This window comes from Colossoma macropomum, unplaced genomic scaffold (assembly GCF_904425465.1).
Source record: "Colossoma macropomum unplaced genomic scaffold, Colossoma_macropomum, whole genome shotgun sequence".
NCBI lineage: Eukaryota > Metazoa > Chordata > Actinopteri > Characiformes > Serrasalmidae > Colossoma > Colossoma macropomum.
This window is the reverse complement of record NW_023494785.1, coordinates 31,579,498-31,596,346: the sequence shown is the minus strand read 5'-3', so window position 1 is coordinate 31,596,346 and position 16,849 is coordinate 31,579,498. Positions and strand designations below refer to the sequence as shown.

The window sequence follows — 16,849 nt, the reverse complement described above, 5'->3', positions numbered from 1 at the left end:
AAAAAAAATTGTTAGCTAACTGTTAGCCTGTGTAGTTAGTCCATTGACAAAAAAGCTTTACAACTGCAAGTTATCAACTGTTGTTTAAACTATGCATAAGAACTTCAAGCTAGCCCCTATCCGGCCACATATGCTCATTAACTTGTGATAATATGTGGTAAATTTAAGTTAGCAGACTACACTACTGTCATATCTGTAACGTATACTGTTTTTTTTTTCATTCAATAAAGTATAAAGCTTTCTTTCTATAAAACACTACTGTCTTTACTGTTTTGTTGAGTCATGTTCATGATTTTATTTATGTCAGTAAATGATTAACGACTGACTAACAGCAGTCGGTTATGGGTCAAAAGGATTCCTAATTTAGAACAATATACCTTTCAAACCTCTGGAAATCATACAATTCTGATTTCAAAACTTCATACTTAATCTTGCCATTACCAAAACACTGCTTGCAAGTACATTCCTTAGTCTGCTGACAAATGTCAAGGAAGTCATTGTGTTTCAGTTTTCCTCAGAAGCTCAATGACCATGTACTGTGTCAACAATTTACCTGGTGTCTCAGACACACTCTAACCCTCTGTGTCTACCAAGTTTATTTATGACTTCCTGACAATGACCCTGTTATTTATGTCAGTGCAACATTCTGAACTGAAGATTAAGATCAGGAATTAGGCATTCAATTAGCAAGCTCAGTTGCTATTTGGACCTTCAAGGAATTTCAATTTGGTTAGAAATGTCAGAAAGTCAGAAAAAGTCAGAAAGTGAAGCATGCAAGCGATATTGTCTACACTGTAACCAAAACAAGGTTTTACAATTAAAACTAGCACAATTCAGCAATAAAAAACAAAGAACTGCAAAGCAAATTCAAGAGTGAAAATACAGAGAGCTGGGCAGAGGCGGGGCTGGAAAAAAGAGCACCCAGTAGGAGTTCCACCTGTTCAGTCCTAAAAGGAGAGGGTCATATTCTCTCTTCCACCCTGACGGAAACGTTGGTGTGTTTGTCAGGTATGATACACCTCAGACAGCAACAAATGATTATATAAAGTAACTTAAATATTTCTGTTCAAAGCTCTTGAGGGAGTAGCTCATAGTGCTTGTGGTTGTCAGTCATCTTGACTTAAATCATTTCTTCTTCTGCATACAGCTCTCAATATCTATGTTCAAGATGCAGTATAATATCTCCATGTCATCCCTAAATTCATCTTCATTCTCAAATATCATGGATATTGGTGACTGTTCCAAGAATCCCGTGTCTACGTGGGTCTGGACGGTTCTCTCTATAATCTCTTTCCTCCTGGGTTTTCCAGCCAGTCTGATGGTTCTACAGGAACTTCTTCAGAGACAAAGACTCTCAAATGACTTCTTTATGTTCAACCTGACTACCACTGACACTATTTTTATAGCTGCTATCCCCTTCAGCATCTTAATTGGTCAAATTTGGGTTGGTGTATCATTTGAATGGATTTACAACTTCATGGATGGGCTTTCTCTGTGTGGCAGACCTCTGTTCATGGCTTGTATTTGTGCAGACTGTTATTTTGCTGTCGTTCACCCAATACTGTACATGACCAATAGAAAAAGCACTAGCATCAGAAGGTTAACCTCTGTGATAATCTGGTTTACTACAATCTGTTTTAGTTTACTTAAATGCACCGTGGTTTGGAAGTTCATCTATATTTTTAATGCTGCTCCCCTGTTCATAGCCCTACCAGTTATCACCTTCTGTGATATATCAGTACTCCGAGCTCTGAAAAAGCCAAATCCATCAGGAAACAGTAACATCCATCCGCAGAAGAAGCAAGCTTTTCAGACCATCATCAACAGCTTCATCATGACATGCCTTGCTTATCTACCATCAGTGATCAGTTTCGCGCTTGCAGGGCTGATGCCTGAAGCACTGAAATGTTTGACTGAAACCTTTGGATTTTCCTTCTCAATGACTGGAAGTGTTATTATGCCTATTTTATATTTAGACAGTGTGGGCAAGCTAGATATCTTTAAGACATTGTGGAGGAAATACATTTAATTTGAAAGGATGTCTTACTCATCAACAGTGGTGGACAGTAACGAAGTAAATGTAATTCATTTTTTGTCTATCTGTACTTTACTGAAGTATTTCCATTTTGAGCAACTTTTTACTTTTACTCCACTACATTATGCAAAATCTGTCGTTCCTTTTGGCTTATGTGTGAATAAAAACATATCGTCAAAACGAAAGAAGCATGAAGCAAGAACACCAATCAGGGTACAGTGCGCACTTTGTTTAGAGCTTGTTTTGACCTGTTGGACATACCGACCCAGTGTAAGCGTACAGTTCAACGTCAGTGCAGCAGCGTAAAATTTTGGGAGTGCCTATTTGTACATAAATGGTAGAACTAACCTAACTTTGTGTAAATAGACCACAATATAGAAATATGTACACATATGCAGTTGTGACTGGTCTTTTTCTGAATCTATACAAACATTATTTCATTTTATAGTAAATTTGTTTTGGCTAGTTTATGTTTATGAACAGAGACCTACAGATGCAATATAGTAAAGGAAAACTCATCTGTGAACCTGGGTTTAAAGCAAGCTTTTATTAAACTTAAACTTGTAACTAAGTTGCAAATAAATCTTAAACCAAAACTTTGCTTGTTTACAAAAAGTTATTTCAGAGCCACTTGGTTCTACTTAATGTAAATTGTTTGCCTTCAGTGTTTTGTGCTTATGATAATTTTAATAGACATCAGTGTCAGAATAATTAAAGACATGCTATTAAAAGATTGGTTTGCCAAGAGTGACACTAGAGTATTTTCACCTAAAATGAGTTAATGAAGCAAGAGTTTTGTTACAAAAATGGTAATAGGACATTAGAGCCATAATCAGTCTTTTAGTACTTTTACTTTTGATACTTAAGTACATTTAAAGGCAAATACTTTTGTACTTTTACTCAAGTGGAGGTCTAAAGGGAGGACTTCTACTTTTACTGGAGTAATATTTTACCTTGGGTATCTCTACTTTAACTCAATGATTTGTGTACTTTGCCCACCACTGCTCATCAACAAAGAAAACTAACTGAACAAAGGTCGGGAAGCCATTAATTTTATGATTTATACATTTCCGCCCAATGTGTCTGTCTGATGTGAGTTCAAATTCAAGTGATTCCAGTTTGAAAAAAAGTTGTCTCATGAAGTGTTAAACCCATAGACTTGTCTAAATGACAGATACTTGTACAGATAGGTGCATGTACAGATATGTGCATATTTTACATTTATTTGTACTGGCATCTCCTCAATGCACTCACTTGTCTTATATTAAGTACAGAGCAAACTAGCAAACAACCAAACATGATGGAGGGTAATCAAGCATTTTTTGTTTTATTATAACGATTTCGTGGAGACTTTCTTAAAGATTTACTCAATTGTCAATCTGTAACCTACAAACTCAATTTTGGGACAGTATGTAAATGTTAATAAAATAGAAAGCAGTAATAATTACATTGAGAACAGCATAAAAACAAGATATTTGATGTTTTACCTTATGAACTTCATAACTGTTTGTAAATATACACTCACTCCAAATTTGATGCTTGCAACACATTCCAAAAACAGTAGTGATAGGAGCATGTTTCCACTGTGTTACATCTCTTTTCCTTGATTTCCTCTTTTCCAGCACTTAATAATCATTTGTGGACTGAAGACACCAATTGACCAGGTTTTTGCCAATCTTCAGTCATACAGTGTTGTGAAAAAGTACTTGACTCTCACTCCATTTGTTCAATTTTTGCCAATTTTGTCGCATTTCAATGTTTCAGATGATCCAACTCATTTTAACTCCTTAAATGAAAATGTATAACTGCGTGTCAAAGTTTTATTACACACTTCTGTAACCTTAGAGTAGCCCAGCCAGTTTGCTTTGCAGTTTGCAAGTCCCTGTAGTTACTGAATAAAAAGCCTTAGTATGTAATAACCTGGGATTTTAAAGGGTTAATAAAATATAAAGACAACACGAGTAATCTTATTTTATATAGCACTTTTCATGCCAGTGGCAGCTTTACAGACAGGTGATATATAAAGGACTGATAAAGGATTATCTTATCGTATAAAGTGCTTTACAGACAGGTGATGAAGCTTAACAGTAATAGAAAAAATTGAGTATTCATTTAAAATCATATTTGTGAAAATGACATTAAAAAGATAACACTAAAAAGATTTTTAATTAAACACTTAGTTAAAAAGATACATTTTTAAATGTTTCTTAAAAGTGTGTGCTGAGCTTGACTGTCTAATAAAAGGTGGAATTGAGTTCCACAGTTTAAAAGTATAATAACCAAAAGAGTTTCTCCTTGTTTTCTGTATTTTACAGAAGGTATTTGCAGAAGGCAGTACCTGCAGATCTAAGATCACGTGCTGGAACAAAAATAGACAGACATTCTGTGATGTCGTTTAGCGCCTTAAAAACTAGTAACAGAACTTTGTGCTACAACTCGTAGTTGTAGAGGCTGCATTGTTTTCTTAGAGAGTCCAGTAAGAAGAGCATTACAGTGATCAACTCTGCTTGTAACAACTGCATGAACAAGTTTCTCTGCATCGCTCTGAGACAGAAAACACAGAACTTGAGCAATATGTCTCAAATGGTATAAAGCTACTTTAATGACTGTGTTTACATGCAGGATAAAACAGAGCTCAGAATCTAAGACTACACCCAGGGTTTGTACCAAAGAACCAAGCTTCTCATAAAGCAGCTTTCTCAAGGTTTTAGTATCAAGGATCAGTATTTCAGTTTTTTTTCATGATTTAGTTGTCGAAAGTTTTGCAACAACCACTGAGAAATATCTGACACACAGCTGCTTAGTTTGTCTACAGAGTCTTGATCATCAGATGGAATGGAAATGTATAATTGTGTGTCATCAGCATAGCTATGAAAATTGATATTATGTTTCTTAATGACATCAGCTAGAGGTACCATGTACAGAGAGAAAAGCAAAAAACCTAAAACTGAACCTTGTGGGACTCCAAGAAATGTTAATTTTTTTTGATGAATGATTTCCCAGTGAAACCATGAACTGACTATTAACTAAATCGAATTTAAACCATTTTAAACCTGAGAGGCCTACCCAGTATTCAAGATGGTGGATTAGAATCTTGTGATCAATGGTGTCAAAACCTGCGCCAAGATCCAATAAGACCAGAACAGAAAGATTTTGTGCATCAGCGCTGAGCCATGGTCACTGACAACACAAATCAATGCTGTCTCAGTATGAAAACTGAAATCTCAAAACTTGTTTGATATTAGATACACATTCAATTGTTTATAAACAGCTTTTTCTAAGACTTTACTTAAAAAGGAAGGTTTGAAATTGGTCTAAAATTATTTAGTATGGAAAGATCCATGATTTTTAAGTAGAGCCTTCACCAAGACAATTTAAAAAGCATCTGGAAAAGCTCCTGTTGACAGAGAAAAATTTCCAATGGATAAAAAAAAATACTTAACATAATCAAAAAGCATCTTAAGGAGAGAAGTAGGAACGATATGAAGATCACATGTGGACAAACTTGTTTACAATCGTTGTAAGCTCCTAATAATTGATAACAGAGAAAGATAAAGATTTATACAAAACCTAAATCACCCATGTTAAAAAGTGATTGCCCCCTAACCCCAATAACTGGTTGTGCCACCCTTGGCAGTGGATAATGGCTCTCACTGTGGTTTGCTAGAGTCCCAGAGCTTTAGCAATGGCTTTGTAACCCTTTCCAGACTGGAAGACTTCAATGACTTTGTCATGCATCTGTATTTGAATCTCTGTAGAACGTGGCATCATGTACTGCTTTTTGGGTGTGGCTTTTTCCTTCAATAAATGAAATACTCATTTAAAAACAGCACTTTGTGTTTACTTGGGTGGTCTTTGTTTAATATTAAAAGTAGTTTGATGATTTGAAACATTCAATTGTGACAAATGTGCAAAAATAGAAGAAACTGGGAGGGGGCAAATATTTTTTCATAGCACTGTACAAGGCGTCAGATGTACAGCTATTCTGCACTTCATAAGGCACCACAAATTTTCAACGGGAGACGGGGCTGGACTGCAGTCAGATCAGTCCAGCACCCACACTCTCCGATTACACAGCCATGCTGGTGTAAGACATGCAAAATGTGGCTTCACATTGTCATGCTGAAATAAGCATTGACGTCCCTGAAAAGATGGCAACACATGTTATGCCAAAATGTGTACCTATCTTTCAGCATTAATGGTGTCTTCACAGATTTGCAAGTTACCCATGCCACTAAAACACTAGTCATAACCAAGAGATTTGAGAGCTCCACATAATTTAGACTAATTTTTGCACCATTGTTCCCAGATACACAAGGTGTAACACAGGGCCAGCAGCAGAAGGGTGTAAATGTAGAGTACATTTGTTGGCGCTTTTCCAGGATTCAGCATTGTTAAACACAGCTTGAGTCTAATCAGAGTCTGAGAGACTAATTACAGGAAAATCCTGTATAAATAGGAAAAGACAAAGGAAAAGGAAAAGACCAAAAAGAAGCAATACAACACTATAAAAATAAAACACTGAAGTGGTGAATTCCTAGAACATGGCTTTGTAATGCAAGTGTAGTCCATAGGTTTGTAGTGCAGGTGAAGTCCATAAACAAGAGACAGTGGCATGTGATAATGAGTGGGAGGTGTTGGTAGGAGTATTATAATGTTTGTGCTTATTCCACAGTCTTGTTTCATAAATCTTTTGTTCTCCATATAGGTCTGATTATCCACTTTATAGAAATGGGAGCAGAGATCAAATCTTCCTCTCCAGACAATAAGCAGATCTTTGGCTGTGTACAGACAATAGAGTGAAATATTCGTAGATTTGGTCCATTTTTTCTGAAGGCAGGGGTGGTTCTAGACCATTTAAATGTGTTACTGCCATGCTATTTGTTATAAATGTTGTGGTAAATTTGACAGTGCTTTTTATGAATCTGTCTGTAATTTAAATAGTTTTAAGGAATTGTGCACAGAATTATCATATGCAGCCTAATTCCTCATGATTACATTGTTTTAAACCAAACTTGAAATGTCATCTACTCTCTACTCATGCATCCATCTGGATTTCACAGATCCACTTTGGGCATTCAAATTGTTTGGTTTCCATGTCTCTGAAAGCTTGGACAGCTTTAGTATTTCACAAACAGATCTATGTAAATGACTAACACCTGTGTTGCTCCACAACCCATGCTATTTGCATAATGTGTCATTGCTTACTTCATTTATGTGATTAATATTACAGATTAATTCTTTGTGAAATTAGGCACAGAATCTCAAAAAGAACATTCGCTTTCTAATATGCAAGAGGGTTCAAGATAAAAATACAGAAGAGGGCAAAATTCTAATTTCCAGTAAGCTTAAGCCAAATGATGATGGTATTGTGAATTACCAACAGATTCAATCCATTATGATGGCTACACAGTTGGATGATTTAGGGGGCATTTAGGCGATGTTTTTCCTCTCTCAAGCGCACTTCTTTTCATTGTTGAATATGGAGTAACATGTACTGCAACAGAAGAGCACTCCTCAAGCCTGCCCAGCACACTTCATGGTTTCAAACTGCACATTTGCGTTGAAAAATCATCTTTTCCACTTGGAGCCACAAAAAAGCACTATACATCACAGCTGACCAATCAATTCAATATACAGTAGGCCTTCTCTTTAGTCACTACAGAGGAATACCTAGTTTCAGCTGTTTCACAAACTGAATGTGAAACTAGTGTTCACAATGTATTTTTTTATAAGTCAGTTTCTAAATGTTTCACTCTCAATTTGCTTTCTCTTGTTTATCTACACTCACAGAAAAAAGGTACTGAATTGTCACTGGGGTGTCTTGTCTAAGGCTTTTTATTTTATTTTCCTATATTAAAACATTTGGTTAGGAAAAGGTACAAGTACAGCCCTTTGTCCTGGAAACGTGAAAGTAGTGCACATAGTGTGTGAAATAACCCCTGGTAATCAGGGTGCCCTATGTTGGCTGGATTCTCCAGTGTTGGCTGGCTGCTAACTCATTTGCCGTAGCCATATTGACGCTAGCTTCAATAGCAACAAAATGTTTGGCTTAACAGTCCTTTCTTTGGAAATGCTTTTTTCTAGTTTGGTAATGTGGCCTTCTATACATTAATGAGATCTTACACATCTGTTCTGACTTCAGTTTGAGAAATGAGTAACAATTCACTCTTGGGCAAGTTTCTGATTTACAAATATGCTGTGGTGTACTGTAAAGTTTTTCAGAGGTATCCTGGCCATAGTTATAGTTGCTAGGCTATGAAGGGCCCACTGGGTGAACCAATTTGATGCAGTGCCACGCTGAGGCAGATCAGTGCTGCATCTCTACTTAGTTAAGGATACCAAAGATAGAAGCTAACTGACTGTGGGTGAAGCAGCTAAACAATGAGCTTTCCCTGATTTTTATTTGAGTGTGTATTTTTCTAATGGACAGCACAACATCAAAGTAAGTTTATGTTCACGGACTCCCCAGAATTTTGATTTTGAAACATTCATGGTGTCCAAGAGGTTAATTAGGCGGTCCTGTATTTTGCACCTTGAGCTTACCTTTAAAACTCATTTAAGATACACAAAAAGACGTTGTACCTTTAAGGTTACAACTGTATTGTTTCTTGACAAAACAAAATGTACCCGTACTGTACCTTTTTTTCCTCACAGTGTACTTCAAATACACAAACAAATGTGTTAACTCACTCCCATAAAGGAGTGTGTCATGTTACTGTATAAGCATGGGACAAATCACACCTTATGTTCAAAAAGGCATCATCTGAAAAGTAAAGTAAATTACATTTGTCTCGTAACACATTTTCTTTTATTTTGTAGTCCATGTCCTGTTTCATTCCTAATATATCTATCTTCAAAACTATAGCAATGCACCACAGCACTTTTTTCTTTAAGTATGGTTATAACGAAGCCCTGTTCAGACAGGATTAGTTTTCCATGTGCTCTCTTTCAATGACTCTGTTTGGGTAAGAAAAAAAACTAAAGCAAGATCCAAATTGAAAAAAATCAACAGAACACCCTTTGTGCCACTGAAAATAGCATAACTTTATATAAAGTTTTTACTATCTCACAACAGATTAAAAGACAACTGATGAATCTGGGTTATACCCAAAACTAAGACAATCAATCAGTCACATCGCTCCTAACTTTCCAAATAAAACCATGTGGTTCTCACTGATTATTGAGTAATTGGCCAACACCTGTGCTCGTCAACGCAACGACAGACTTTGCGTACGACTGCTGATCTAATGTTTCCTTAATTTTCCATATTTTCCTCATAAGATAAGAACACACTGACAAAACTGATAAATAGTTTTACTTTGTTGTACATATTATTATGAGAAGCTTTCAAGTGCTTCTAAATCTTGTAAATCACATGTATTTTACTGAAAAAGAAAAAAACGATGAAAATGATATTCCAGTGTCTTCTATGTCTCAGTATTTGAACTTGATTGGAGCGCTACATATCCCTAAAAAGTGTCTGAGTAGATGATAAAACACCAGGACATCATTATGAAACCATTACATCAAGAGGATTTTCTTAAAAAGAATTTAGTACCAAGTCAATAGGCACACATTTGGATTTTTTTAAAATGTGGCTACACTGCACTATTTACACCATTACTCACAAATCAATTCAGATCAATATCAATGGTCATGATCAAGTCAAATAAGGCCTCAGTACCTCCTAGGCTTCTTTTTCAGGTTTTGTTCAAATAATAATGAAGTTTGTAACCCTTTCCAAAAGACAGGACCACCCACTCTCAGAAAACTAAAGTCCTATAGATTTTGCTTTTCTTTAGCTTTTCTTTGTTTTTTCAGATTTAATTTTCAGTGATTCAGACTGTTTTGTTTTTACCCTCAAAATCTGTTATGAAGGTTTACAATCTTTTTTTTTTTAAATAACACCCCTTGAGATTAGTTTTATCGCTACTTCATATTATTTAACTTCATACAAAATTAAAATAAATATCTTTAACAATAATGACATAAATACTTCAAACCTGACTGACATAACGCTCACTCTTCAGGACTAGTAAAAACAGCACAAGTGCTTCCAATATGCTCAATGCTCTAGCAACTTTGGGGCAGACCCCTTAAATGAGAGCTTCACCTACAACCCATCCATCTTCCTGTCTGTTTCTAGTAGCCCAACAATAATCCTGATCTGAAACATGAGTTTTTCATCACACAGAACTCTGTGTAGAGTTGAAGGTGCCCAGCATGGTAGACCACTGCCTCCTCTTCATTGACAAAAACTTTAATTTACTTTCCCTTGCAGACTTCTTAAAGAAGGCAAACTTCACCAAGCTCACCTGCCTCACATACTGACACGTGCTAAAACTTTTTCTCAGCTATCATAACACTGGTGACACTGTGGTCTTGGATATCTGTTATATCTTCTACTACCTTAGAAAGAATATCCTTGTGTAAGACCTGTGTCAAATTAATTGCCAAAGGCTACTCTTATCGGGTAATGCACCAATATGCTTTCCATATTTAATTAAAAAGTATTTTTTAATCATTTAAATACGGTGTTCCTTTGTTTTCTCAAGAGGAATGTTAGATTTCATGCAAATGGCAACAAAATCTTCCATCTTCTGACAAGCTCTAACTGCACTTGTAAATGAGCTTTGTCAGTATTCCCCTCACATCTTTGCTTGTGATATTTTGGTTTGCTGTCACTTTGATATGCCGTTTACTAACCTAGCCTACTGGAACTAAAGCAAGCCGCAAAGTGATCCGTGCGCCTGTTGGGCAGCTGATGCAAGCAGTTACACAAGTACGTCATTCCTCTTCAGCAGGGCAGTTAATGCGATATTGAAGCACAATTTTCTGCGATTCCGGTTTATATTCAGTAAAATCTGCCATTCTGTGAACAAAAACAGAGTCACACCAGCCAGTAATCTGAAAAATGAAACAGACATTAAAATGCAGGAGCAGTGGAAAAAGAAAGTGACAAGTTCAGAAACCAAGCCGCTCTGAGGGGGTCAAGTAGCATTGTTCCCAGGAAAAAAAAAGTGATTTTAACATGAAAATTCTGGTGCGGCCTGGTACACTCATGGAGACAAACATACTTGGGTAATTACTGTGTAGTTATTTAGTTCACTGAGTTATGTTAGAATGAAGTTAGAATGATGCAAATACGAGTCATGTCCACAGACTGTAGTGTTCTGTTGCTTAACATCCCAAGGTCAAAAGAGTCCATTTGTAAGAAATCTGGCAGACATCTTTTGAGAGCCTGCATCTATTATAAATCGAGGCCATTCTCTTTGCCAATCAATTATGTTTTTCAGGCTACGTAGTGGCACGACCTGTTTGGACCCTGATGACTGCCACTTGCGATGTAATCTGTAGATGGTTATTTAGCTCTTAAAGCAGTTACGACAGTTCACAAAAATCAATGTGCTGTACATCAGTTTAAATCATTCAATTTTAAATTTTAAGTTTGAATCAAAATTTAATGGATGCTAATTGACTTTGTTGCTAACAATGATAATTTACTTGTTAACCTTTTCTCAGCCACCATTCAAAAAAAAACTCTGAACACACGAAAATAAAACCAACTTTACCGCTCATAAACCATGGCTCTTTTTTCACATTTCAATAATGTTTTCTTAGTTCTGACTGGCCCATACAAATGAAATACAGTATGTGTGGTTTGGCTGAATAATGACTGTGAACAGCTGCTGCGCTATGTTTGAAGGAGAGGTGGGATTCTCCCTCAGAAGGATTTGAGGCCACCTTTCCCAAAACTAAAAAACTCATTAAATCTTCATGAATCACATGAATGGCATTTTCATCGCAAGATATACAGTGACAATTAAAAATGCGCAGAACTCATTTACTATTTCTGCATTTTCACTTTTTCCAGGGAGGGACTATCAACACCCCACAAGATGAAGGGTGGGACTAAGATAACCTTAACCTGTACCATGCATGGGTGTCTCTACAACCATTTCTGAATTCCAGAGAGGCTGTGAGGTCCAATGAAGTGTTAGACTGCCAAGAGGCAACATCTCTTCAGATGTAAAAAATATTCATGTTTCAGAAATGTTTGCAGAGGAGGGACCACTATTACTGAATTCACCATCCTCAAACAGCACTCAGGACTTCAATCACTTTCTGCAGTGCACTGAACGACCCACAGGTCCTCTGTTTTGGTCACTCTTCTGTTCGATTTCCTTCCTCCTGGGTTTTTCAGCATCTCTGATTGTACTGTGGGAGCTTCTTCAGCGATGTCGACATGGAGCCTTCAACGATATCTTCATGCTCAACCTCAGCTTCATTGATCTGACCTTTACAGTTACACTCCTTCCTTCTGTCTGTAATTACATGCTGTTGCACATTATACAAGTTTCTCAGACTAGTGCTTTCCTCCAGGGTTTGCCTCTGTGTGGTAGACCTCTCTTCATGGCTTGCATTTGTGGAGACTGTTATTTTGCTGTGGTTCATCCCATTGTGTACAAAACAAGTAAGAATGTAAACATGATTAGAAAGATAGCCTCTGTGACAGTTTGGCTAATCACAACTTGCTTTGGTTCATTTCTGATTATTCTAAATGAACCATTCACTACTCCGCTGATCTCTGCTCCTTTAATTTTGGCCCTACCCGTCATAACTTTCTGTGATATATCAGTACTCCGAGCTTTGAGAAAACCAGATCCATCAGGGAACAGCAACATCCATCCACAGAAGAAAAGAGCTCTTCACATCATCATCAACAGCTTCATCATGACGTTCACTGTCTACCTGCCACCAGCAATCTTTTTCTCATTTGCAGAGATATTACCAATGACCAAAACAGATTACTTCTGCACTCTAACTTTCTATGGGATGTGTTTCTGGATTGCTGGATGTGTAATTATGCCTGCTTTATATCTAGACACTTTGGGTAAGATGGATCTTTTTAAAGCCTGGCTGAGAAGGCGTTGAGGTCTCGTGGTTTTTTTTCCACCAAATCTGATCTACCTTTCAAATATTACTTTGAAAGTAAATGTATGTCTGTAAGTCCTTGAATATATTATATGAATTCCATTATAATCAAATGTTGCAATGATGACTTTTTGGACTCATGAACTGATCAATGCATTATTTGTTTTTCACTATATTTGACATAAAGGAATACGCTTGGTGAGACAAGGCATACAAAATTTGGAATCAATCAAACAGAGGGCCATACAGCAACATAAAGACTAGGGGTGTGAATCTCTAGGCACCTCATGATTTGATTCGATTATGATTCAGAGGGCTGCGATGTGATTATAAAACAATTATCGACGTATCTTGATGCATCTTTTTTTCTATACAGGATTTCTGTTTTCTCACTGTGTGAGGACTTGCTACTTTTAAAGCAAAGTATTTGTAATGATCCATAATGAATTTACTTCCAATATCTTTTATTAATAAATCAAATGGAAGTGATGTGCCAAGTGAACTGGAAGGCTCTCATTCACTGCTCTTGTTTGGAGCACATGAGACGCAGGCTGCCACTCATTTGTGATTAAATGCGCTGTTACAGTGACATAAGATCCGGTGGTAATGAGTGTCCACACAGCACGTTACAGCTATTCTACCCGTTTTCTTTAGTGATTTTATACCTTCAGTTTTGGTCTCGCTGTAGAGACAGGGGGATCGCTGTGTCAGTAAAACATCTGCAAGACGTGGTTCTCAACAATGAGAATCGGTGTGCAGACTGCGGGTCACATAGCAATGCGGACAGTCTCGCCTAGCTAGTACCTAAAGAAAAGGCAAAGAGAGAGATTTAAGACGAACATTTGGAGGCGAATGGACTTATTCGCATTTCTAAGCAGCGCAGTTGGTTTCCTGGTATGTTAAATCTGCAACGAGAGACTGTCAAACACTAAAAAGTTGCAAAGATTAAGTCAGCTTCTCTCTCGAATTTCCCCATTCCACCTTAAATGGTGCTGTATTTACATTCTTCACCTCAGTCAGAATTTAAGGTGGAACGGTAAAATTCGAATACAGAGCTGGCAAAAGAGAAGCTGATTTTAGCCTCGTAAAACAGTCGAATGTTGAGAGAAATTTTACAAGAAACTATTCAACTTTTGAGGAAAAGTTTTCTGGCGGGGATGGGAGGAAAGCGCCTATAGCTAAATCTTTAAGCAGCGCAAAGTAAGTCCGCGTTTTCGTTTTTATTTTTTAGGCTATACTAGGACACTAGCACATACTGAGACATACTGGACATTAAATGTGGCGATGCATGTAAGAATCGGATCACAGGATTACATCCCACCCCAGAATGTCTCTATAGCTTTAAAGAACTACACAGCACTACTTGCTGCTAACTCCACCCCTGGCTCAACTTTGAAAAATGCTCAAAAAGGAGGGGCACTGCAGTGATCTATGAGTTTGGAGGTGGGGCTGCAAAGGAAACTGGGTGGGCTGGGCTGCTGTAGTTTTAGAGCTAGCGTACTTTAGCTACCAGAAAATATGGAGAGTGACAGAATCAAACGGCCCTTTTGCAACTGAGAGGTCTTACAAGGTTGACAATTTTTCACTAATACCATCCCAATCTTCAACGAGGGAAGGTGTTTCTGATCAGGCAGCATGTGTCCAGCCTTAACAGTATGACCCACTGACTCAAGCCGCTGAAGAGTTAACATAGCACCAGAAAATGATTAGCAGCGAGCAGCAGAGGCATCCAAATGGTAGACCATTCCCTAAAACCATGACAGCTGGCTTCTAATTATCTGTTCAGCAGGTCCATATTCAATAAAACCCACAACCTGATCTCTTAGATGCACTGATTTCCAAATGAATAAAGTGGATTTCTTTGAACACTGTCTAAGTTTCATTCAGTCTGACACCAAGGTTGCAGAATGCATCAATGGTCAGCCAGGGTTTGATGCAGTGGCCCTAAATCCTTACATTCTGCAAGCTGTTCATGGTACTTAGCTGTGTTACATACGATTCATGCAACACCAGCAGCTTTATGGAGACTCCTCACTTAATCGGTCCAACGTCTTTATTACAAACTAAGCTTAGATCAATTGGGTTATTTACAGTTGGTACAGACAGCTGGCATATCGCAGCCTTGTGAGGTGGTGCTGGGGGTGTTTAGCTCAGTGCGTGAGTGTGGTTATCTCCTCACTTTAGGCTCCTATGCTTTCATATTTATGAGGGCAGCACGAGTAGGGCGCCATGAGGGGACCGTAACATTGTTTGACTGATTTGCATACTCTGACATGTCATGGTACCTTGGTACGAAGACACATAGCAGAGTTGAACCAGAGGGGCGCTGCAGAGGCGGAACTAACCACGATAAAAACGACATTTTAGAAAGATGTGTTCACATTTACCAGCAGGGCTGGTATATTTTATTATTACAGAGAAGTGCATTTCAGCTGTTAATGAAAAAAGGCCTTAGGGTGTAATTACTTAGAAAAGGTTAAGTACTACTTTAAAAACGAAATATGATGTTCTAGATTCCTCTTGTGCTTGGAGTTCACAAATAATGTGCAGTCAGATTATTTTCATAGCTTGTCAGATGATGTAACTTTTATCTAAATGATCAACACCTGTTGTTACATTATGCATAAAATACTAAAACATGACATAACTGAAATGTTTATATCAAAATGCATGTTTGAGTTACAGCCTACCATTTCAGTACAATGCAGCAATCTTTTATTCACCTTTGCTATTTGTACATTAACGAGGTTGGTCAAGTAGTTAAATCTGTTCTGACAACACAGCAGTTTATTACCGTACATACTCTGTTCCACTGTGGGCTGGAGAAAATTGCAGAAAGACTTTCACTTGATTCAAAATTACCCATGGGACCTCAGACTGGTGCTTAATGAGGCTAAGACTAAATATATGCTGTTCTCAAATGTGCTGAGTGTAACTGAGCCCCATATGAAGAGATGCAAAGACATGCAAATATTAGGATTCTGGTTACTTCCATGGAATTTAGTGTGAAACATTTTGTTTTTAATTTTCTAACAAATGAATTCTATTAAATGAAAGTACCTGATCCATTTTAGGTATCATTAGTACTAAGAGCATTGCCCAGTGTTTTGAATGCAAGTTTAACCATATAAGTGTGTGCAAATTCTGTTTTCTTTTCCATTTTTTAATAAAAATTGTAATTTGTTAATAAGATCCAACGAAAATTTTGAAGTTTCATCTCAGTTGGCCATTTCATTACAAATTAATTCATTCAATGAGAGAAAGCATTTTAAAAAAAACTACATTTTACAGTTTTTACCAGTCTCATTCCTTTTCTCTCTGTTTTTCTCTCTCTCTACCTCCTCCCCTTTTACCTCTTCCTGGTCCTTCTCTCACTTTCCACCCTCCTCCTCATATTTACACCACTGAAAGACTAACAGGAGATGACAAAAAGGTAGAGACTGGACTAGTTAAACAACATCTACATGTATCACTTGTCCGTTCTTCTTGAATGAAGACTGGATTGAAGACTTCAGAGTGGCAATCAGGTAAAACATTATACTCCAAGTAATTGCTGATCGGGTTTCTCAAAGCATGTATTATAAATAGTTTCTCCACAGCTTTGATTCTCATGTGTTCCTCTTACAGCTGGTACTATTTATGATTTAAACATGGCAAACGGAGTGACATCCACATCTTTTAATTTATCATCCTCAAACGACACCAATGTTTTGGACTATTTTACAAAGTGTGCTGATAATCCCTTGGGTGTTTGGTTCTGGGCATGCTTCTCTGTAGCCTCCTTTCTGCTGGGTTTTCCAGCCAGTGTGATGGTGATGCTGGAGCTTTTCCATAGACACAGACAAAAAGCCAAAAATGATCTCTTTATGTTTAACC

General features: G+C 37.3%; 2 protein-coding genes across 2 annotated transcripts in view; one reads left to right on the top strand and one right to left on the bottom strand.

The window, feature by feature from the left end:
- adcy2a (adenylate cyclase 2a) overlaps positions 1-16,849 on the bottom strand; it is a 142,908-nt gene that overhangs the window by 99,437 nt on the left and 26,622 nt on the right. The gene's annotated exons all lie outside the window — the stretch shown is intronic.
- LOC118821933 (lysophosphatidic acid receptor 6-like) lies at positions 12,092-13,093 on the top strand. The gene has a single exon (XM_036590632.1). The coding sequence runs from the start codon at positions 12,092-12,094 to the stop codon at positions 12,971-12,973; it is 882 nt and encodes a 293-aa protein (XP_036446525.1). The 3' UTR covers positions 12,974-13,093.

Bases quoted from the DNA above. Each gene is read 5' to 3' on its own strand.
- LOC118821933 (XM_036590632.1), top strand. From the start codon at position 12,092: ATGTTTGCAGAGGAGGGACCACTATTACTGAATTCACCATCCTCAAAC.